Source organism: Erinaceus europaeus, chromosome 4, assembly GCF_950295315.1.
Source record: "Erinaceus europaeus chromosome 4, mEriEur2.1, whole genome shotgun sequence".
Lineage (NCBI taxonomy): Eukaryota > Metazoa > Chordata > Mammalia > Eulipotyphla > Erinaceidae > Erinaceus > Erinaceus europaeus.
In genome coordinates, this window is record NC_080165.1 from 140,317,745 (window position 1) to 140,342,771 (window position 25,027).

General features: G+C 44.5%; 2 protein-coding genes across 3 annotated transcripts in view; both read right to left on the minus strand.

Annotated features, from left to right (window-relative positions):
- The window catches only part of SLC16A10 (solute carrier family 16 member 10), a 155,930-nt gene extending 131,849 nt beyond the window's left edge, over positions 1 to 24,081 (minus strand). For both annotated transcript variants that reach the window (XM_060190633.1, XM_007528144.3), the window contains exon 1: positions 23,484 to 24,081. In XM_060190633.1, coding sequence (XP_060046616.1) covers positions 23,484 to 23,817 — 334 coding nt within the window. In that variant the 5' untranslated portion in view covers positions 23,818 to 24,081. The remainder of the gene's footprint in view (positions 1 to 23,483) is intronic.
- Positions 12,070 to 12,762, minus strand: LOC103118007 (large ribosomal subunit protein bL27m-like). Its single transcript, XM_060190928.1, has one exon. The coding sequence runs from the start codon at positions 12,722 to 12,724 to the stop codon at positions 12,284 to 12,286; it is 441 nt and encodes a 146-aa protein (XP_060046911.1). The 5' UTR covers positions 12,725 to 12,762; the 3' UTR covers positions 12,070 to 12,283.
- Positions 24,082 to 25,027: the final 946 nt, after the last annotated feature.

A 25,027-nucleotide genomic window follows, 5' to 3' on the forward strand; every position in this document is an offset into this window, starting at 1 on the left:
AGTGGTGAGCTGACTGAGGGAGCAGTGTTTGAGGGTTAGTTTGTTTTTGTTACGGTATGTTTCTTTAATTTGAATATGAGATCAAATCTCTAGTCAGGCGATGATAACTCTAAATGGAATGCTATTCCAAAAGCAACTTCACAGTATTTCTGATAACTTGAGGAGACACTACTGAGGACCTAGCGAACACACAGAGAAACAGACAGAGAGCTGTGTCAAGGGGAAAAAGCAGTCTTCACTGTTTCAGGACAACTTTAGCATAAGTGCAAATGATGCTCTGAGATTTTAACTGAGTAAACACTGATACCATGTGATGTCCCAACTTCCTTATCTCTAGAAGGGGGTAATAAAAGACAAAGCCTACCTTAAAAGACAAAATGAAGTAATTCATATGAAAATCTTTTCTTTATAGAAAAGAACCATGCAGATCATCTCTTCGATGTGTGCTATCTCTAAAATGCTTTTCATGGGCTGAAGAGACAACATAATGTTTATACAAGTGACTTTCATAACTGAGACTCTGAGTTCATAGGTCCACTCCCCTGAACCTCCAAAAGGCAGCACTGAGTACTACTTTGGTTAAAAAATAAGAAGGAAGGAGTCAGGCGGTAGCGCAGTGGGTTAAGCGTACATGGCGCAAAGCACAAGGACTGGCGTAAGGATCCTAGTTTGAGCCCCCAGCTCCCCCCCTGCAGGGGACTCACTTCACAAGTGGTGAAGCAGGTCTGCAGGTATCTTTCTCTTCCCCTCCTCTCCCCATTTCTCTCTGTCCTATCCAACAACGACAACAACAATATTAATAACCACAACAATGATTAAAAAAAAAAAAAAAAAAAACGAAGGCTACAAAAGGGGGGGAAAGATGGCCTCCAGGAGTAGTGGATTCGTGCACTGAGTCCCAGCAATAACCCTGGAGGCAAAATAAATAAATAAGGAGGAGGAGAAAGAGGAGGAAGGGGAGATGGAGGAGGAGGAAGGAGAAAAAAAATGAGCAAACAAACAAAATACACAGAGCCCAGGAGGAGGCGCAATGGATCAGCTGCAATGCCCCTCCCCAGCCCCCTGTGCCAGAGCGTTGCTTTCTGGTTCCTCCCTTCCCCGCCTTCTCTCATCAACAAATAAACCATTTTTAATGTAGTTCATATACAGGACAGGAGACAGTCTGCTCACTAAAGTATTTGCCTGAGATAACACCAGAGACCTCAGGAGAAAGCTCTGAGGATGGGTGGAGCAATGCTGTGGTCTCTCTTGCTTTGAAATAAAAAAATTTAAAAAAAAACAACAAAACCCTCATCCCCTGAATGATAACACTGGGACCCGGCAATGGCACACCTGGTTAAGCACACACCTTATCAAGAATGTTAAAATTGCACATGTGTGAGGTCCTGGTGTCACTAAAAATATATAAATATCTTTCACAGAATGCTAGATTAAAATAAGTTGAAATTAGGTTCCCTATCTTCAAATTAAATCTAATTTTTCAGTCCGCTTGAATGAATGTAACTTCAAAATATTCCAAATGTGAAATGAATCAACAGGTACAAGAAACTGTTGTTACAATTGTTACACACAGAATGAAAGGGTCAGGGTCAGGCGGTGGCACACCTGGTTAAGCACACGTTACAATGTGCGAGGACCCAGGTTCAAGCCCCTGGCCCCTCCCATAGGAGGAACGCTTCACGAATGGTAAAGCAAGGCTGCAGGTGTCTCTCTGTCACTCTCCCTTTCTATCTCCCCCTACCCTCTCAATTTCTGTCTTTATCCAGTAATAAATAAATAAATCATATTAAAGGAAAAAAACTGAGCCAAAAGTATAGAATTAAAAAAAAAGAATCTAGGATAAATGAAAGGGTCAACCATCCCTTTGGAGTAAGAGTCACAGTGAAAAAGCAAGGCACATATAAGACATAGAGGCAAAGACACAGGATGAATTTAGAAACACACAAGAGCTGGGAGTCAGGCAGTAGCACACGGGTTAAGTGCATGTGGTGCAAAGCGCAAGGACGGGCATAAGGATCCCGGTTCCAGCCCCTGGCTCCCCACCTACAGGGGAGTCGCTTCACAAGTGGTGAAGCAGGTCTGCAGGTGTCTGTCTTTCTCTCCCCCTCTCTGTCTTCCCCTCCTTCTCTCCATTTCTCTCTGTCCTATCCAACAAAGACGACAACAATGATAAGTACAACAATAAAACAACAAGGGCAACAAAAGGGAATAATTTAAAAAAAGAAGTTAAAGAAACACACAAGAGCTTCATCTTGGTCGCAATTGTCAGGCAAGGGCCAGAGTTTGTTGGCCTATAATATAAGGAATTCAGGAGAGGGTACATAGCATAATGGCTATGCAAAGAGACTCTCATGCTTGAAGCTCTTAAGTCCCAAGTTCAATCCCCTGTACCACCAAAAACCAGAGCTGAGGAGTGCTTTGGTTAAAAAAAAGGGGGAGCAGGAGGTGGCGCACCTGGTTGAGCACATGTATTACAATGCATAAGGACACGAGTTTGAGCCCCTGGTCCCCACCTGCAGGAAGAAAGCTTTGTGAGTGGTGAAGCAGTGCTGCAGGTGTCTCTCTGTCTCTCTCCCTCTCTATCACCCTCTTGATTTCTGGCTGTCTCTATCCAATAAATAAAGATAATAAAAAAAATTTTTTTAAAGAATTCAACACTTGCCTACAAGTAACGTTTATTGCTGATGACTTTAAGACTTTTTTTAATAAAAAAAATATATATAGGCCAATGTATCAGAAAAATCTCTCACGTATAGGGCCCAGGTTCAAGCCCCCAGACCCCACTCACAGGGGGAAAGCTTCACAAGTGGTGAAGGAGGGCTGCAGGTGTCTCTCTGTCTCTCTCCCTCTCTATCTTCCCTTCCTCTCAATTTCTGGCTGTCTCTATCAAACAGATATATAAAGATAATTTTTTAAAAAAATTAAAGGAAAATCATTCCAGTGTATAACTAAGAACACAGAGACCAGTTAAAGAGGTCAAAAGAAATGAAGGCATGGACTGAAAACACAGTTAAAAGAAGAGAAGAGACTGATGTCTGAGGCACTCCGAGGTAAATACCAAAGGGCTTGGAGGATGCGTAAGAAAGTTGAAACGAACTGCAAATGTCCGACTTAAGCAGTCGTAGTGCCACACACTTGGCAAACGCTAGAAGAAGAAGCAGGTGCCATACACTGAGAGATTTCACAAGGATAGGTCAAATTGCAGATGGGCTGTGATGGGGGGGGGCACAGGTGAGATTATACAGGTGGCTAAAAAGGGAACTCATTTAAATTTAGTAAGCTGCACCTGTGCTGGCGTCCAAATGCACGTGGCCAGTAACAGTCAATATGGGCCTTTAACACAAAATTTAGAAATCCTCCAAAGATAGTAACGGGAACCACTGAGTGTGTGTGAGAGACAGAGAGTCATGGATGACAGGAAGAGGGAAGCAAGTACATGGCTAAAGGCAGGCCTCCGGGAATCACAGTGTGAGTGAGCTCAACAAGATTCCCTATAAAACGAGCAAGTCAGAAAGAGCACAGAGAACAGAGAGGAGAGGTTCAGCAAGCAAGCACAAGACTTGCATCTGTGGGTCCTGAGTCTGACTCCCTGCACCTCCTATGCCAGAGTGACACTCGACTTCTATTTCTCTCTCAAATGAATTTTTTTAAAAAAGAAAAGAAAGGAAACAGAGTAATAGAGCCATTAGACAAGAGACAGTTATGCCTTGAGGCACCAGGTCACAAGTTCAATCCCCGCACCACCGAAAGCCAAAGCTGAGCAGTGCTCTAGTTAAAAATAAATAAGTAAAAAAAAAATTAATCTGTTATGCTTTTATATTTTGCTGGTTTGACTCCTATAAGCTGCATGAGAAAACACTACGAGAATACTCACTGTTTAACAGACTCACTGTACACTACTCACACAAGCCAGTCTTGCTCAGAATTCAGAAACATCCTGGCAGTAGAGTATAAAATTCTCACATTCTGCTTATTTCTTTACTATTCCAAAATACTGGAGGCATTTTTGTGGTTCACCGTCTTATTTTTGGCAAGCTGATTAGGTGAACTGATGGACAGTGTAAGTTTGAGTGTTTCAAGATGGAGCACAGTAAAGGACATTCAGGCAGAAGAGTTGCCCTAAGGGACTTCTCTCAGATTTTCCGTCTCCCTTCCAGTGCAAGTGAGTCTGAGTAGTTTTTTCTTAGAATCATAAACCAAACCACTCACTATTAACTAGAAACTACTGTTAAAAACTTTCCTGAGCGCACCTGGTTGAGCGCACATGTTACCATGCGCAAGGACCCAGGTTCCAGCCCCTGATCCCCACCCACAGGGGGAAAGCTTTGCGAGTGGTGAAGCAGGGCTGCAGGTGTCTGCCTGTCTCTCTTCTACTCTATCTCCCTCTTTCCCCTCTTGATTTCTGACTATCCAATAAACGAAGATAGTAAAAAAAAAAAAAAAAAATTAATTAAAAAAAAAAACTTTCCTGAGGTGAGAGACGATGGCTTATCAGGTACAGCACTGGACTTGTTGCCCGAGGCCCTGGCACAGATATTCTGGAGACGTGCTGTAGTATTAGCCTTCTTGCTCCCAGAAGTCTCAGGGACACAGCACTGGAATTCATTTTTCACTGTAACAAGACTCTGGGTCACACAGCCTGTCAGAATCTATGCACTAGGGCAGAGAGACAGCATAATGGTTATGCAAAAAGCTTTCAGGCCCAAGGTTCCAGGTTCAACCCTCAGTACCACCATAAATTAGAGCTGAGCAGTGCTCTGGTCTCTTTCTGCATCTTTCTCTCTGTATCTCTCTCATTAAAATAAAATATTTTTAATTTAATAATTTATTTATTTATGAGAAAGAGAGGTGAGAGAGAGAAAAAACCAGATATCACTCTGGTTTATGTGCTGCCGGGGACTGAACTCGAGACCTCATGGTTGAGAATCCAATGCTTTATTAAATCTATGCCCTGTAGTGCCTTCACTACCTGTACAAAGACCCCAGCCATATAATACACGTGAACTCTACACCACAGCAAGCTAATGTCTACTAGTGACTATTGAGCACCATGTAACCCCAAAATTCAGACTGCTATCTGGGTTCAAAGGCAGATTCTTCACAGGGCATCAAACATAATGAGGAAGTAAAGTCCTCAAACCACTGGACCAAGATAGCAACTTAAAGAAAACCCCCAATTCAACAAGCTAAATAGCAAATAGCGATTCTCTCCTAAAGAGAACAGCAAAAACATCTTAAGGATGCTCAGGGTGGGGGGTCAGGTGACAGCACAACCAAGTGAGTACACACAGTACCATGAACAAGGACCTGGGTTCAAGCCCTGTTCCCCACCCGTAGGGGGAAGGCTTCATAAGTTGTGAAGCAAGTCCGCAAGTCTCTCCCCCACCTCTCTCCCTCTGTCTTTCTCTCTCTTATAAATAGTTCTGAAAAGATAACCAAATAAATATATCAATTCAAACTGAGCCTCACCAAGGCACATAATGAAAGTGGCAGGCAGAATTTATATTTTATTGCTTACTTATATATTTATTAATGAGTGGGAAAGAAAGCCAAAGCATCACTCTGGCACATACAAGACCAAGTATCAAACTTGGGCCTCACTGTCGAGAGTCCAACAGCTTATCCACTAAACCACCTCTCAGGCCCTGAGAAAAACGTTAAAGCAACAAGAGAAGAGCAAAGAGGAACTAAGACTATTAACTGATTAATTCTGCCCCAGAAATTCTACAGGCAAGAGAGGACTGGCAGGATATATTTAAAGTTTTCAATGGAAAAGACCTCCACCGTGGTGGTCCGGGAGGTGGCGCAATGGATAAAGCACTGGACTCTCAAGCATGGTCTTGAGTTTGATCCCCGGCAGCACATGTACCAGAGTGATATCTGGCTCTTTCTCTCCTCCTATCTTTCTCATCAATAAATAAATAAAATCATTAAAAAACAAAAAGAAAAGACCTACACCCAAGAATACATGACTCCATCCAAGATCAACAAAATAGATCACCTGAATAGCCTGCCCAAGTTTGAGCCTGACCCTCATCATACTGGAGGAATCTGCAATGCTGTGGTATTTCTCCTCTCCCTGCCTCTCTCTCTCTCTCTCTGTCTCGCTCTCTCTCTGTCTATCTCTCTCTCTTTTTAATATTTTATTTATTAATGAGAAAGGAGGAGAGAGAGAAAGAACCAGACATCATTCTGGTACATGTGCTACCGGGGATTGAACTCAGGACCTCATGCTTGAGAGTTCAATGCTTTATCCACTGTGCCACTTCCCAGACCACCTCTATCTATCTATCTATCTATCTATCTGTCTGTCTGTCTAGGAAAGCCAGCCTAGAATGGTGAAGCCCCAGTGGTGACAACTACATATATATATATATATATATATATATATATATATATATATATATATATATAATTGTGAACATTCTATCCAGCTAGGTTATCATTCAGGTTTGAAGGAGTCTTGAAGAATTTCCCAGAAAAACAACAATTAAAGGAAATCATTATCACTAAAGTGGACCTATGAGGAAAACAAAAGGGGCTTATATGAAAGACAAATATAGGGGTCTGGGAGGTGGTTCAATCAATAGAGCGCACATGTTATAATCTTCATGGACCCAGGTTTAAGCCCCTCGTCCCTTCCTGCAGGTGGGGGTGGGGGAAGAAGCTTTGTAAGGGGCGAAGCAGTGCTATAGGTCTCTCTTTTTTCCTATCTTCCCCTTCCCTCTTGATGTATCTCTATTCAATAAATAATTAAATTTATAAAACAAACAAAAACTTTGTTTTGTTTTTAGCATAGCACTGCTCAGCTCTGGCTTATAGTAGCATTAAGGATCGAATTTGGGACCTTTGGTGCCTCAGGCATGAAAGGCTTTTTGCATAACCACTATGCTATTTCCTCAGCCCAGAAACTTACTTTTTTGTTTGTTTTACCAGAGCACTGCTCAGCTCTGGCTTATGGTGGTGTGGGGGACTGAACCTGGGACTTTGGAGCCTTAGTCCTGAGAGTTTCTTTGCATAACCATTATGCTATCTACCCCCACCCTCTCAGAAACTTTCTTTAAAAAAGAAAGAAAGAAAGAAAGAAAGAAAGAAAGAAAGAAAGAAAGAAAGAAAGAAAGAAAGGAAGGAAGAAAGAAAGAAAAAGAGAGGTACATGCACCTGGTAACCACACACAAGCTGGGTTCGAGCCCCAGCTTCCCACCTGCTGGGGATGGAAGGGACACAGTTCACAAGCGGTGATGCAGGTCTGCGGGTGTCTTTCTCTCTTCCTCTCTATATTCCCATCCCCTCTCAATTTCTCTCTGTTCCACCAAATAAAATAGAAAGAGAGGTGGGAAGGAAGGAAGGGAAAAACATAGGAAGGAAGGAGGGAAGGAAGGAAGGAAGGAAGGAAGGAAGGGAGGGAGGGAGGGAGGGAGGGAGGAAGGAAGGAAGGAGAGGAAAAGGAGGAAGGGAGGGAGGAAGGGAGGAAGGAAAGATGGAAAGAAGGAAAGGGAAGGAGGGAGGAAGGGAGGGAAGGGAGGGACAGAGGAAGGAAGATGTTAGCAGGGAGGAAGGCAAGGAGGGAGGGAGGTAAAAAAATGGCTTCCAGGAGAGGCAGATTTAAAGTGCTGTCACTGAGCCTCAGCAGTAACTCTGGTGGCAATTAAAAATAAATAAATAAATAAATAAAAGAAGAAAGAAAGTAAAATACAGAGTTATTTCACCCACATGGAGTAAATGAAGCAAGGAAAAGAAGCAGAGTCAAATGAAGACAGAACTCTGACATGAGGCTGTAGAACTGAGATAATCACAGGAGGCCAATCACAGGGGGACTGGCTTGCATGGGAAGAAGGGTCCATTGGACGTTGGCAGAGAAATACTGTACTCTGCTGGTGGGTGTGCTGTAGTGATATCTTTTGAACAGGTGTGTGATTGTATTTCCACAACATTCACAGCCCCAAAAACCAGGATTGCCTCAGAAACACATACAAGAAAGACTTGAAAAGATAAATCAAATGTACACAAACATAACTAACAAGAGAAGGAAAACTCTAGAAAACACTCAGTTGAAGTTTTTGAGATGTTAGCAAGACTAGAGATTGAGAGAGGCTGGGTGATGAATGTGTCCCTAAGAGCTACTGAGCTAAATTCAACTTTCTCAAGTCATAAAATACATTACAGAACTCACCTTATGGAAAAGTAGCAAAAGAAATAATTCACAGTGAATCAAAGCTAATATAAAAATGTGATCAAGGGGGTTAGGCGGTAGCGCATCGGGTTAAGCGCACATGGCGCAGAGCGCAAGGACCGGCATAGGAATTCTGGTTCGAGCCCCCGGCTCCCCACCTGCAGGGGAGTCGCTTCACAGGTGGAGAAGCAGGTCTGCAGGTGTCTGTCTTTCTCTCTCCCTCTATGTCTTCCCCTCCTCTCTCCATTTCTCTCTGTCCTATCCAACATCAAGAACAACAACAATAACTACAACAATAAAAAACAAGGGCAACAAAAGGGAATAAATAAATAAATAAATAAATAAATACTTAAAAAAAATGTGATCAAGACATTAGTTTAGTGGTCCAAGAGGTGGCACAGTGGTAAAGCTTTGGACTCTCAAGCATGAGGTCCCGAGTTTGATCCCCGGCAGCACATGTGCCAGAGTAATGTCTGGTTCTTTCTCTCTCCTCCTACCTTTCTTATAAATAAATAAAATCTTTAAAATATATTTATTAAAAAATAAAAAAGACATTAGTTTACTATTTTCCTATGCAATTAGCTATTTTATTGAGATCAATGAAAATTATAGGAATGACAGAAGGCAACCTTGTGAGAATCTAGGAAAGTAAATGGTAGATAGTTTATTTCTAGACTAAGAAAACTTCCTTAACTTTCATTAGTTCTTGCAAGAATTTGATCATGTTGACCAAAAAAAAAAAAAAAAAAAAAATCCTATTCTAACTATCATATATTCTTTCTGGCTAGAAACTAAAACCCACGGAAATGACTTATAAGCTCATTTCTCTAAAAGTGATGGTAGTAGGGCTTATGCTTTTGACACTATGCTTTCAAAATATATCTACTACATAGGGAATTTTCTAAAAAATGAGTTCATTATAAACATTTTACTTTGTAAAACAGATAATATTCTCACTAATTTTCCATTTTATTCTTAATAACTATGTATAATATATTTTCTTTTTTTTATTATTTTTGTTTTTACCAGAGAACTGCACAGCTCTGGCTTATGGTGGTGCGGGGGGATTGAACCTGGGACTTTGGAGCCTCAGGCATGAGAGTCTCTTTGCATAACCATTATGCTATCTACCTCCGTTGTATAATGTATTTTCTAAAAAAAAAAAGATATATTGGTTTTGTCAATGTTTCCTTTTTATAAATAAAAAAAAGAGCTATTGAAAATTCTAGGGAGTCGGGCTGTAGCGCAGCAGGTTAAGCGCAGGTGGCGCAAAGCACAAGGACCGGCATAAGGATCCCGGTTCGAACCCCGGCACCCCACCTGCAGGGGAGTCGCTTCACAGGCGGTGAAGCAGGTCTGCAGGTGTCTATCTTTCTCTCCTCCTCTCTGTCTTCCCCTCCTCTCTCCATTTCTCTCTGTCCTATCCAACAACGACAACAACAATAATAACTACAACAAGGGCAACAAAAGGGAATAAATAAAAAAGAAAGAAAGAGAGAGAGAGAGAGAGAGAGAGAGAGAAAGAAAGAAAGAAAGAAAGAAAGAAAGAAAGAAAGAAAGAAAGAAAGAAAGAAAGAAAGAAAGAAAGAAAGAAAGAAAGAAAGAAAATTCTACTTTATGGTTATAAATACCTAAGTGCAATCTCCCTCCAAACAGAGAAGACAAGAGTTGCATGAAATACTGTAGCAAGAGTTTCCCTTGGGGGGACCTTTTCAAGAGTTCACTCTTCTTTAAAACTATTAAATTTTTAATATGATAATTCGTACTTTAAAATATCCAGAGGAGGGAGTCGGGCAGTGGCGCAGTGGGTTAAGCGCACGTGGCGCAAAGCGCAAGGACCAGCGTAATGACCCCGGTTCGAGCCCCTGGCTCCCCACCTGCAGGGGAGTCGCTTCACGGGCGGTGAAGCAGGTCTGCAGGTGTCTATCTTTCTCTCCCCTCTCTCTCTGTCTTCCCCTCCTCTCTCCATTTCTCTCTGTCCTATCCAACAACAAAGCAACGTCAACAATGGCAATAATAACCGCAACGAGGCTGCAACAACTAGGGCAACAAAAAGGGGGAAAAATGGCCTCCAGGAGCGGTGGATTCATGGTGCAGGCACCGAGCCCAGCAATAACCCTGGAGGAGGGAAAAATAAATAAATAAATAAATAAATAAATAAATAAATAAAAATATATATCCAGAGGAATATAATGTACCATGATTCTCAAACATATTTAACCACTGACTTCTACTTTCAAGAAAAGCTATTTAAGAACACATTTAGGGAATTACTGAGAGACAGGGTCTTCCTGGCCCAACCTCTAAACCAGAGACGCGATTTCTTTAAAAGGATATCATTAACTGCACTAGATGCTGATTCAAAAAGCATTCTTCTTTTAAAAAAATTGTTTGTTAAGTTTCCCTTTTGTTGCCCTTGTGGTTTTTTAATTGCCCTGTTTTTTTAAATTTTTATTGTTGTTACAGTTATTATTGTTATTACTGATGTCATTGTTGGATAGGACAGAGAGAAATGGAGAGAGGAGGCGAAGACAGAGAGGGGGAGAGAAAGATAGACACCTGCAGACCTGCTTCACCGCCTGTGAAGGGACCCCGCTGCAGAAGAGACAGAGAGAGACAGAGAGAGACAAAGAAGATCCCAAAGCACTGGAGGCTCTTCTGGTGCTGTTGTGGTGCCAGGACTCTAACCAGCTTGTAACATAAAACATTCAGACTTACAAATTATTAGATATCTCTTTTTAAATTTTTTATTTTAATTATTATTATTATTTTACCAGAGCACTGCTCAGCTCTGGCTTACGGTGGTGCAGGGCATTGAACCTGGGACTTTGGAGACTTCTTAGGCATGAGAGTCTCTTTGCATGACCATTATGCTACCTCCACCACTCTTTTTTATTTACTTATTTACTTATTTATTTATTTATTTATTTTAGTATAAATGGGGAAATCTAGGAGGTGGTTACATAGGTGATGAAGTATTGAACCCTCAAGCATGACAGCCCCAGCAATGCGTGTACCAGAGAGATCAACTGGTTCTCTCTCCCTCTCTCTTTCTCATAAATAAATAAATCTTTTAAAAGAATCTGTGTGTGTGTGTGTGTGTGTGTGTGTGTGTATACGTGTGTATATATGTATTAGTGGGGTGGCCAGGAGATAGCTGACTTGGTAGCTTTACACTTTATCATGTGAAGGGCCTGGTTTCAAGCCCCTGACAGCCGCATGAGAGCATCATGCAAAGCGGGTGGTTTGGTGTATTGCACCAAAGTAATGGGCTCTGGGCAGGAGGCAGCGCTCAGGTCCTGGACCATGACGGCCGAAGAGGACCTAGGCGGGGGTTATGGAAAACTGAGAAATACTACACATGTACCAACTACCATATTTTACTGTCTACTGCAAACCACTAATCCCCCAATAAAGAAAAACCATGTATGTAATAGGGCAAGGTCCACGAGCTGTGGAGCAGTGCTGTGTGTCTCTCGTCCTCCTCGACCCTCTGTATTTCACACTCTATGAAAAGTCTCCTGGGGTCAGTGGATTCATGGTGCAGGTATGAAGCCCCAGTGAAATCTAGGGTGAGGGGGCACCACCATGTGCATGGCCACAGGTTCAAGCCCCTGATCCCCACTTGCAAGGGGGAGGCTTTATAGGTAGTAAAGCAGTGCAGCAGGTGTCTCTCTCCCCTCTACCACCTCCCTGCCTCTTAATTTCTCCCTGTCCTATCAAATTAAACAAGTATAAATATATTTTTAAGAAAAAAGAAAGGAAGGAAGGAAGGAAGGAAGGAGGAAGGAAGGAGGAAAGAAATTTAACAGGGACCTGAAGAGAAAAAGTAAACGAGGAAAGGCTCTTCTTTAGTTTTGCCAAACACTGTTCTACTATGGATTAGTCTTAAGGAGGGTGGTTCTTCAAAGGAAGTTTATTGTGGGTCCCAAATCAATCCTCCCAAAGTGTTTCCCAGTCAGTCACCTCATCACAGAATCTTCTGCAGCCACCACTGGGTTTCTCTTCCTCAGGATGGCTTGTTGATATTCTCAACCTTTGGCTTCTTCTAGTTCCACTCTGCTGTCACCCAGGCTGTGGTCTCACTGTCTGACGGCCTCAACTGGAAGCTTAGAGCATAGACACCAGTTTGAAGGTGCCCTCAGGTATGGCAGGAACAACGTGGACAAATGTCCTGTAGAGCACAGCGCCCCTGGGTAGCTTGGCAATCAGATCTACAGCCCCCGAATTGCTAGGGTTGGGCACATAAACGTCCTTGGTGTAGCGAACTATGCCCTCCTCCAGGGCATACAGGCACTTGTTCTTCCCCAATCCCACATGGGCACCTGGGTGCCAGCGAAAGTGACGCTGAGTAGCAAGGATATTGCCAGCGTGAATGTAGTTACTCTCTAATTCCTTTATGCCAAAGTGTTTGCCTGGTGACCTTCCACCATGGTTTTCGGAGCTGCCATCTGTCTTCTTGGATGCATATCTAACAGCAAGAGCAGCAGCCTGAGGGGGATTCAGCAGGGCAGCTGTCCTCGTCCTTAATGCCACTAGGGCCACCGCCATGATAGTTGTACACTCACTTCCTGTGTCTCAGAAGTGCATTTTCATGAGTAACCTAGGAGTCGGTGCAGAACCTGGTTTGCAAATTCAAGCCCCAACAGTGCATACATCAGAGTAATTCTCTGGCTCTCTCTCCCTCCCTGTCACTCTCATTGACACATAATTAGATCTTTTCTTTAAAAATCAGTTTCAATCATACAGTAAATATTAGTAATTACTGACTGACAACAAAAGTGAAGAAATGGACCCAACTCTCCCAGGTTTCTCTAACCCCAAAATTCCTGGTATAGTTCTCAACCAATCATTAAATTAATAATTTAAAAAAAAAATTGTCAAGCTCGTTGTAAAACAAAGAAGAAGAGAAATGAATATGGCCCTGCAACAGCATTCCTACATAAATACCTAAAGGACATAAAACATTAAGTCAAGGGAGCACAAACATCCTTATGTTTGCAGCTGCTTTGTTTACAACTGCCAAGGAATGGAAGCAACCTACACACCTATCAGCGAATGACTGGATGAAGAAGTTATGGGACAAGGGCTCAGTGGTGGCACACCTGACTGAGCACACGTTATAGTACGCAGTACCTGGGTTCAAGACCCCGGGCCCCATCTGCAGGGGGGAAGCTTTGCAGGTGGTGAAGCAGTGCTGCAGGTCTCTCTCTCTCTCTCTCCCTATCTTCCCTTTCCCTCTCCATTTCTGACTGTCTCTATCCAATAAATAAAGATGATTTATAAAAAAAAAAAAAAAAAAAAAGAAAGAAAGAAAGAGAAGTAGTAGTAGTTGTGTTGTTGTTACGGGACATATATTCAATGGAATCCCATCTAGCAATTTTTAAGAAGATGACATTGTATCCCAGGACAAAATGAATGAAACTGAAGGTGATTGTGTTCAGTGAAGTAAGTTAAAGAAGTGAAAGATAACTACTGGATGGGTTCATTCATCTGTGGAATACAAGGAATTGAAACACATGAACTTGTCAGAAATATATATATATATATATGTATATATATATATATATATATATATACATATATATATATATCAAATTGTCTCTAAGACTTTGCTAATGATCCTGCAGGGGAGGGCGGTGTCACAGAACTTTAGAGGTGATTGTGATATATCTACTATTCTTCCGTAATTTTTAAGAAGCATTGATTTTAGTTTTTTATTAGTGATTTAATAAAGATTAAAAAGATTATAGGATAAGAGGGATACAATTCCATATAATTCTCACCACCAGAATTCCATATCCCTTCCCTTGCATTGGAAGTTGCCCTATTCTTTATCCCTCTGGGAGTATAGACCAAAATTCTTTATGGGGTGCAGAAGGTGGAAGGTCTGGTTTCTGTAAGTGCTTCTCTGCTGGACATAGGCATTGGCAGGAGGACCCATACCCCCAGCTTGTTTCTATCTTTCCCTCATGGGGCAGGGCTCTGGGGAGGCGAGGTTCCAGGACACACTGGTGAGGTCATCTGCCCAGGGAAGTCAGGATGACATCATGGTAGCATCTGCAACTTGGTGGCTGAAGCTTCTGTAATCTTAGAATCTTGTAAACCATTATCAAATCACTGAAACACACATGCACCAATCTAGCCAGTACAATATGATCAACCATTAAAAACCCAAATTTTCAAGTTAGATAACACCAGACATTGAATCCTGGCTCCACTACTTGCTTGCTCAAATTTTTATATATATATATATTTGGTCTGGGAGGTGGCGCAGTGGATAAAGCATCGGACTCTCAAGCATGAGGCCCTGAGTTCAATCGCCAGCAGCACATGTACCAGGGCAATGCCTGGTTCTTTCTCTCTCCTCCTATGTTTCTCACTAATAAATAAGTAAAATCTCTTTTAAAAAAATTTTTATGGTTGTGTAAGGGATTTAACCTGGGACTGTGGAGCTCAAGACATGAAAAGTCTTTTGCATAACCACTGTGCTATCTCCCTTGTTGGCTTCCTTAACTTACTGCAATCTGAATTTCTACATCAGAAAAGAAATATAATAGGTAAACCTCATGGAGTTGTAAGGTCTAGAGAAGAGTATTGTGAAGTGCTTAGCACTGGCCCTGGCATATAGAAAGGAGTCAGGAAATGTGAATCATCTTTTGGATGGTTAGCAACCATCCCTTACCGCCTCCTTGTGTGTTCTTAAGTAATAAAAACATGGAGAAAATTAGCTGCACTCTGGTGTCAGGATTATCAGTCAGAAATACAGCAACAACAACAACAACAACAAAAATGCACCGAAACTTTAAAAAACATAAAAGTTTTAAGCAATTTCAGTTACTTTGGATATTACACTTAAAATCTGATCACAGATAACTCAGCATTAGAATATCAAAATGACAAGGATCCAGGTTCCAGCCCCCAGTCCCCATCAGCAGGGGGAAAGCTTCACGAGTGGTGAAGCAGTGCTGCAGGTGTCTCTCTGTCTCTCTCCCTCTCTATCACCCCCTCCCTCTTGATTTCTGTCTCTATCCAATAAATAAATATTTTTTAAAAGTATAAAATCTAAAAAAAAAAAAAAAAAAAGAGTATCAAAATGAAAATATCTGAAAAGTCAAAACTTCAAAGCATGGGACCAGGCCATGGCACACCTAGTTGAACACTCACATTACAATGTGCAAAGGACACCTGGGTTCAAGTCCCTGCCCACACCTGCAGGGAGAAAGCTTCACAAACTGTAAAGCAAGGCTACAGGTGTCTTTCTAAATCTTCCCCGCCCCTCTCAAAAGTAAAAAAAAAAAAAAAAAAAAAGACAACTTCAAAGCTTGGTGGCTGGGAAAGCAGCTCAATGGATAAAGCTGTGGAGCTTCAAGTGTGAGAGATCTCAAGTTATCTTGTAGGGGTGGGCAGTGGCACAACTGGTTGAGCACGGGTGTTACAATGTGCAAAGATTCAGGTTCAGGCCTCTGGTCCCCGCCTGCAGGTGGAAAGCTTTGCAAGTGGTAAAGCAGGACTGTAGGTGTCTCTGTTTCTCTATCTCCCCCTTCTCTCTTGATCTATCAAATAAATAAAATTTTAAAAAGAGTTATTTTGCCACCCTCCTTTTTCCTTTTCCATAGCTGAAGCTAAATCAGTATTCATCCTCAGCCCTTAAAGTCTAGCTGCTGTGTATGTATTCCCAGCACCTAAGTAAAGATCATCGTTCAATCTAGCTGCTAGGTTATATGAGCACATAGGGCCCCTTTGTAGAAAATAGATAAAAGGCATTCAGAGCATAGACTGGTTTTCAAATCTCCACTTACCCTGAGCTGGGCGCCTTTGTGCAGAACAGAATCATACACGGCAGCCATGCAGCTAGTACAGTGATCTCCATATTCAACTGACGTACCTGCCTAACTGTGTATAATACATCTGAACACATACAAACAGGACTGAACGTTGTCAAGGATTTAACTAAGTAGAATGAAGAAGGATATTCTTCAAGTAAAGGCACAGAACTTTCTTGGTGGTTGTGGTATGGAATTACACCCTTATTATTTTATAAAACATGTTCATCATCATTAATAAAATAATGAAAACAACTTGTTTTTTTTCTTTTAAAGATTTTATTTATTTATGAGAAAGATAGGAGGAGAGAGAAAGAACCAGACATCACTCTGGCACATGTGCTGCCGGGAATCAAACTTGGGACCTCATGCTTGAGAGTCCAAAGCTTTATCACTGTGCCACCTCCCGGACCACACATGAAAACAACTTTGAAAAAAAAAATTGTTAAAAAGACATTCGTCGGGGCCGGGTGGTGACACACCTGGTTGAGTGCAAATATTGCAGTGCACAAGGGCCTGGGTTCGAGCCCCCGGTCCCCACCTGCAGGGGGAAGGCTTTACGAGTGGTGAAGCAGGTTTGCAGGTGTCTCTCTGTCTTTCTCCTCTCTGTCTCCCCTCCTCCTCTCAATTTCTGGCTGTCTCTATCCAATAAACAAATAAAGATTTAAAAAAAGTTTTTTAAAAGACGTTCATCAAAACTGAAAATCTTTGCTGTATTGCACCAAAGTAAAAGACTCTGGGGTGGGGGGAAGACTCAGGTCCTGGAAGACAGAGGAGGTGGGGGTTGAACTGTTATGTGGAAAACCAAGAAATGTTACACATGTACAAACTATTATATTTTGCTGTCGATTGTAAACCATTAATCCCCCAATAAGGAAATTTTTTTTAAAAAAATTGAAAATAAAGAGTTTTTATGAAGTCAAGAGGGCTGGAGGCATAGCACAGCAGTGATGCAGCAGACTTTCATGTCTGAGGCCCCACCCAGCTTCAATCCCCAGAACTGCCAGGTGCCGGAGTTAAGCAGTATTTTAGTGCATGTCTGTCTGTCTCTCTCCCTTCAAGTAAGTCTTATAAAAAGCTTTAAACAAAACAAACAAAGGCTGGGGAGACAGGCATACTAAACACTCTCATGCCTGAGACCTGAGGTCCCACATTCAACCTCCAGCACATGTTATAATGCACAAGAACCTGGGTTCGAACCCCCAGTCCCCACATGTGGGGAGGGGGGTTGTGAGTGGTGAAGCAGTGTTGCAGGTCTCTCTCTCTCTCTCTCTCTCTCTCTCTGCTCTCTGGCTATCTCTATCCAATAAATAAATAATAACAAAAAATAAAATAAATAACAAGTGAAACAAAAGACTGTAAGTCTGACTGCATTACAATGTCAAAGGAGGGCTGGAAACAGCTCACTTGGGCAGTATCCTGCTTTGCCATGTGTGTGACCCAGGTTCCAGCTAGGCCGCCACCACTGAAGGAAGCTTCAGCACTGAGGTCTCTCTTACTCTCTCTGCCTCTATCTCTACCTGCATGGCAGAGAAGGGCCTAGTGGGGTTTGTATTGTTATGTGGAAATGTGATGACTGTAAACCACCAATAAAGAAATAAAAAATGAAATAAATAAGTAAATAAATGCCACTGTCAACTCTGGCAGCTGAGAGGCAGAACTCAAGACATGCAAGTGTGAGGTCCCTGAGTTTGAGTCTCAGCGCTGTACGTGCTAGAATAATGCTCTGGGGTGTGTTTGTTGGTTTGTTTGTTTTTCCTCCCCCATAAACAAATAAGCAAACCTTTAAAAATGTCGATTCTGGGGGCTGGGTGGTAGTGCATCTGCTTGAGTGCACATGTTACAATGTACAAGGACTCAGGTTTGAAGCCCCAGTCCCCACCTGCAGGGGGAAAGCTTTTTGAGTGATGAAATAGGGCTACAGGTGTCTCTCTGTCTCTCCCTATCTCTTTCTATTCTCTCAATTTCTGGCTGTCTCTATGCAATAAATAAAGATAATACAAAGTTTAGAGTTTTTAAAATTTTTTTTATTATGTTTTTTTATTGCATAGAGACAGCCAGAAATCAAGAGGGAAGGGAGTAATAGAGAGGGAGAGAGACAGAGAGACACCTGCAGCCCTCCTTCGCCACTCATGAAGCTTTCCCCCTGCAAGTGGGGACTGGGGGCTCAAACCCCGGTCCTGGTGCATTATAATACAAGCATTTAACCAGGTGGACCACCACCCGACCCCAACACAAAGTTTTATAAAGTAAAACATCAGTTCTCGAATGGGGGAGATAGCATAATGGTTTTGCAAAAAGCCTTCCATGCCTGAGGCTCCAAAGCTGTAGGTTCAAATCCTCAGCACCCCCATAAACTGGAGCTGAGCACTGCTCTCTGCTAAAACAATAATAATCATAAATATCAATTCTGCCTTCTTCAATTTTTCCCCTCCCAGATTATTAACTGTTCACACAGATAACATACAAAATGATTTGCTTGCTACAGCAGAGCAAGGTAAGTTTGGCAATGGTTGCATATTCCATATGGGGGGCGGGGACTACTCAGCAGCGGGCACACAGTTTGCATTCCTGAGGCCCTGGGTTCAATGAGAAAGACAAAACCAAACATTATAAATGGCTGAATGATATTTCACATAATTTTTTGTAAATTTTTATATGTGTTTATTTATCTATTTTCCCTTTTGTTGCCCTTGAGTTTTTTTTTCTTTATTTATCGTTGTTGCAGTTATCATTGTAGTTGTTATTGATGTTGTCGTTGTTAGATAGGAAAGAGAGAAATGGAGAGAAGAGGGGAAGACAGAGACAAGGAGAGAAAGATAGACATCTGCAGACCTGCTTCACCACCTGTGAAGCAACTCCCCTACAGGTGGGGAGCCGGGGGCTCGAACCCCCATTCTTAGGCCCGTCCCTGCACTTAGCGCCACATGTGCTTAACCCTTAACTGCTGCGCTACTGCTGGACTCCCTCACATAAATTTTTATTTATTTTATCATACTATTTACTTATTTATTTTTACCAGAGCACTGTTCAGCTCTGGCCTATGGTGGTATGGGGGGATTGAACCTGGGACTTTGGAGCCTCAGGCATGTGAGTCTCTTTGCGAAACCATTATGCTATCTCTCCTGCTCTTTCACATAACTTTTTAGAAGAAAGTATATAACAAAAATGTGTTATACACTTTTGTACAAAAACAATGCTTGCAGCAGTGTTTACAGCAAGTTGCAGGTTGTTACATGCAATCCAGCCTTTTTTCTATATGGTTTTTTAAAGCTCTTGACAGCACCTCTGCCCTTGGCATTTGATGTAACAGTCTTGCTTATTCTTTGTATGATCACTCTTTAAAAATCAAAAATTATGGTTTTTGGTGCATGAGGTGGTACAGTGGCAGACCACTAAGGTCCTGAGTTCAGTCCCCAGCACTAAGTGTGCTCTGGCGCCTCTCTCCCCCTCCACTTCTCCTTCAATCTGTCTAGCTCCTGTGACATAAAAAACATCTTGGGAGAAATGTTTTGTTTTCCTTGTCAACAAAAGCTACAACCTGTTGTTAAAATTCGGAGGCTCTTGCCGGGCGGGTCTAGCTTCACGGGCGGGTAACAGAGACGCGGAGACAACGGCTGGGCAGGGAAGCTGTATTTCTTTATTCAGGAACAACGATTCATAAACTAAGACAAACTAATCACCAAACAGAACTCGGCTGTCTCTTTGCGGCGGCACAAGCACTCTCTCTCTTACTCTGGAACTCAGGAACTCAGGAACCCTCCAACTCTGGCACTCTGAAACTCTTCAACTGTGGAACTCTCTCTTACTCTGTAACTCTGAAACTCTCGAACTCAGGAACTCTCTCCCTTACTCTGGAACTCTCGTACTCAGGAACCCCCTGAAACTCTGGCACTCTGGAACTCTCTCTTACTCTGTAAACCTGAAACTCTCGAACTCAGGAACTCAGGAACTCTCCCTTACTCTGGCCGCCACCTGGTCTCCAGGGAGGTGCGTTTCAGCAAGGAGTTTATGCCAGGCGTCTTGGCTCAAAGGCCTGTCTGCTCACTGCTGGTCACAGTGGTTTGGTCTGGTCTCCGTGCCCCATCCCTGCGGTCCCTTCCGTGGTGTGGTCCCCCTGCTGGGTGTGTGAGTGGCATCTCATCACAGCAGCTGCTGAAGCACCCAGGGCCCTCCCTCCCGGTGGTGGGGTGGCTTTGCAAGTCACCGACACTCTTCTGAGCAGACTAATCGAGGACTCAGCGTCAGGTTTGTGGCTCGGCTCCTGAACGCCAGATGGACAGACCGGGGGTGCCCGGGCACCAGGCTTCAGGACACCCCATATGGTGCTCACTGGCAGTGGGGTGTCAGGCCTCTGCCTCAGTCTCCCGTTCTGGAGTTAGAACACAACCCAGCCCCACCTGTTTTCAGGGGGGGCGGGCAGGCCACCACCGGGGGCCTCAAGAGCCATCGCCGGAGTCCAGGCTGAAGGAGCTGGACTCTGGCCTCCCAGGATGCTTCCATGCAGGGTTCCCATCCCGCAGCCTCCTCTGCTGGGCTGGGGGTGGAGGGGGGGGGGGAGTGGCCGCAGAGGGCCTCAGGCTCTGCCTGAGAATCTGCCAACAAAAACTTGAGCTAAAACAGAGGCAGATAAGGCCCCCTCAGGCCTTCCCTTGGCAACATGCTGGTTTTTGTTATATATGTTTCTGTTCACCCCACACCCTTGATACTATAGTCATTTAGTTAAAAAGAAAAGGGGGAATTGTCGTATGCTTTACATTGGTTTGTTCTAGCCCTCCCCCGCCAAGAGAATTGGATCAGTCCAGTTAATTTCGCAGCCCGCTTGGCCCCGCCCCAAGGAACCCCGGGAGAGGGTTCCTGAGTTCCAGAGTGCCAGAGTTTCAGGGGGTTCCCGAGTACGAGAGTTCCAGAGTAAGGGAGAGAGTTCCTGAGTTCGAGAGTTTCAGAGTTACAGAGTAAGAGAGAGTTCCACAGTTGAAGAGTTTCAGAGTGCCAGAGTTGGAGGGTTCCTGAGTTCCTGAGTTCCAGAGTAAGAGAGAGAGTGCTTGTGCCGCCGCAAAGAGACAGCCGAGTTCTGTTTGGTGATTAGTTTGTCTTAGTTTGTGAATCGTTGTTCCTGAATAAAGAAATACAGCTTCCCTGCCCAGCCGTTGTCTCCGCGTCTCTGTTACCCGCCCATGAAGCCAGCCCGGCCAGCCAGAGCCCGCCGAAATTTTAACAACAACAACCTGACCTTTTACCCGAAGCATGAAGAAGTAACATATGTAAAAGAGGGAGAATAACCAGTTAGGGCCATTTCTGGGCCATTCAAATTCTTCCAAGTCAAAACATGCTTGTTGCTGGATGCACCCACTACCTTGCTGCGGAACCTGCAGCTGCGAGCAGCTGATCACACCTCTTAGTTCACAGACTGTTAGGAAAAAGTGGAGAGACAAAATAGGAGGGTCTTTATACAAAAAGACCCTCTCAGGCCTGAGGACTCTCCGAAGTCCCAGGTTCAATCCCCTGCACTACCATAAGCCAGAGCTGAGCAGTGCTCTGGTAAAGAAAAAAGAAAAAGAAAACAGAAAAAAGGCTCAGATGTTAAGTACTTGCTCTAAAGACAAGTAGAGGTGTCGGGTAGTGGCTCGCCTGGCTGAGTGTACATATTAAAATCAAACAGGATGAAACCACTATGTTCTCTTCAAAATAAATCTTGGGAATTTTTTTAAAAAATTTATTTATTTATTTTCCCTTTTGTTGCCCTTGTTTTTTATTGTTGTTGTAGTAATTGTTGTTGTTATTATTGATATAGTCCTTGTTAGATAGGGTAGAGAGAAATGGAGAGAGGAGGGGAAGACAGAGAGGGGGAGAGAAAGACAGACACCTGCAGACCTGCTTCACCGCCTGTGAAGCAACTCTCCTGCAGGTGGGGAGCCGGGGGCTTGAACCGAGATCCTTACCCCAGTCCTTGCGCTTCACGCCACATGCACTTAACCCACTGTGCTACTGCCTGATTCCCTGGGAAATATTTTAAGATTTATTTATGAGAGAAGAGCGAGAAATAGAGCATCACTCTAGCACATTCACTGCCAGAGACCTCATGCTGAAGATCCAATGTTCTATCCATTGCAACCATCTCTCACGCCTTGGGGGGAAATCTGTTTTTAGAAAGAAAATTATGGTTTAACAGATTATTATTATTATTATTATTATTGTCATCTCTTGGCCTTCAACACTCTGCACTGACATTTTTCATCAGTGTTCTAGAAAGAAAGACAGAGACAGAAAGAGGGAAAGACACCACAACTCTGAAGCTTTTCCACAATGTGGTGTGGGGGCCTGGCACTGGGACTAATGTGCGCAAGGCAAAGCAGGTACACTCATGGGGACAGTTATTCTGCCAGTCTAAGAAATGAATGACCATATTAAAGTCCCCCGCCAATAACAGGAAAGGAGATTAATCGAGTACTAAGAAAAAATCCTTAAGCTTTTTTAAATCCTAAGAGCTGTCTTCTGTCTCCACTCACTATTCAGTAAAACACTTTGTCACCAAGCTCACTAGAACTGTCTAACAATGCCTGCCCTGCATGATAAAGTAAGAGAGTGCAAGCAAAACAAAAGTTGCACAGAGCTTGGATTTGTTTTCTGCCTAACCAGTTAAGAGAGTGGATCATAATGCTCTGTGTGTTTTTTATTTGTTTGCTTGTTTGTTTTGTTTTTCATCTAGTTTAGGATTTAGGTAGGTACGACAAAGAACAACACAACAGGAAAGAGCAACCCCTCACCTTCCTAGTCCCAGGGGCCAAGCTGCCTGCTAGGCTCTCTATATTTAGCACAGGGTGCCTCTCCCCTTCTCTGCCACCCCCCTCCCAAAAAAAAAAAAAAATCACGAAACTGTGGCTTTGGCAGGACTCCATTCAGAACTCCCCATGACCTTGGAATAAAATCTTTCATCTAGCCAACCCTGTGTCACCTCCAACACACACACACACACACACACACACACACACACACACACACACACACACACACACACACACACACACGCACACCTATCTACAATCCCAGAGACAGACGACCAAAAAAAAAAAAAAAAAAAAAAAAAAAAAAAAAAAACCCAGCAGTCATGGTGACAGTGCGGTGCCGGTAAGGCTTGGCAGGTTCTGTTTTCCAAAACCTGAGAGCAGTCTCCCTCTGCAGAGGGGAAAGCAAGCAGCAAAGCCCTCGGCAAAGAAGTCCTGCCACTTGTTCCCAAGCACCGTCCCTGCATCTGGATTCGGGACAAAGACTGGCTAAGCCCCAGGGGGAGCCGCTGGAGGAGGGGGACCGAGTCTGCAACTCTCCCCGCACGCCGGTCCCCGCACCGCCAGGCGCGCACAGGGCGCCCCCGCAGACCCGCACACCCCGCGCCCGAGATGCGCTCCGGGGCGCCCCCCACCAGCGCCCCCCCCCCAAGATCGCCTCTCCCCCTGCGGGGCGAGGCCGTGGCGCGCCGCCCTCACCTGTCTTGAAGACCACCTTGTCATCGTCCTTGGACTCGAAGGTCTTCAGCATGGACACGAAGAGCACCCCGCAGGCGTTCTGGATGCCGAAGACCGACCCGTTGCACCACATGGCCGCCAGCATCACTACCCAGCCCCAGCCGCCCTCGGGGGGCGCATGCGGCTGCTCCCGCGACGGCCCCGCCGGCTCTCCCTCCACCTTGTCGGCGGCTCCCTCGGGGCGATCCGAGGGTCCCGAGTCCGAGAGCGGGGCGGCCCCCGGGGGTGCGGAGTCGGGCGGCTGCGCTTCGCCAGGCCCCCGCGCAGCGGCGGGCTCCTCCTGCGGGGGCACCATGGCCCGCGGCTGGGGGGCGCCCCTGGGGCTCCCGGGGAGCGCACGGGGCGCGGGTTCCCGGCGGGCGCGCCAAGGAGCCGCTCGCTGGCTGCGCGCCGGGGCCGACGGGCTGGCGAGGCCGAGGCGAGGGCGGAGGAGCCCGCGGCAGGCGGGCGGCGCGGGGCGCGAAGGCGAACGGCGGAGACGGCGGCGATGCGCCCGCGGACCCCGGGCTGCACGCCTCCGGGTCCCCGGCTCCGCGCCCCTCACGCACTCCGGGAGCGGGTCGCCCGGCGGCCCGCTCTTAAAGGCGCCCCCGCTGCCAGGAGGCGGGGCCGGCAGCGGGCCGTGCCCCAGATGATTGGGTTTCCGGAGAGCGGAGAGCGGAGGGCGGGCGCCCCGCCCCGGAGCCCGGACCCAGGTGCCCGCGGTGGCTCTCTGCGCGCGCGTCTGCAGCGCCAGCTGCCCGGGCCGCCGCGGGTCAGCGCCGTGTAGGTCAACCCTCCCCGCAGTGCTCCCGCAGGGGCCGCCGTCTCGGGTGTGGCCTGGGTGGGAACCGGGACAACCCTAAGTGCTATCTTCTGCTCCTTGACAAAAGCTTCGCGTCCAGATTCACACCGCCTTGTTTGGTTTTGTTTTGTTGGGTTGTGTTTGGCATTCGCTTGGAAGAGGTATTCATTTGTTGTTTGCCTTTGTTGGATTTTTTTTCTGGGGGGAGGGCATATTTCTAATTTTAATATGTTATGCCACCTGCTTACTTGAAATGGGAATCGAACGAGTCAGAAGTCTTATGTAATTATTTCACTCCTCCTACATGCATGTAACAGTTTCCTATGGCTACCTGGCATACTGAAAATGCTCTTTTCTTTTTGTCTCTCTAAGACATAAACTGTGATTTCTTTTTTTGATTACTTCTTTATTGGGGAATTAATGTTTTTACATTCGACAGTAAATACTATAGTTTGCACATGCATAACATTTCTCAGTTTTCCATATAACAATACAACCCCCACTAGGTCCTCTGTCATCCATCTTGGACCTGTATTCCCACCCCCACCCCAGAGTCTTTTACTTTGGTGCAATATGCCAATTCCAGTTCAGGTTCTACTTGTGATAAACTGTAATTTCTAAGACTTTTCTTTTCTCCTTCCAATCTTAGCGACAGACAAAGGAGAGAAACCATAGCCCTGCAAAAATGTTAAGTGAAGACGGCCAGAGGGCTCTCTGAACT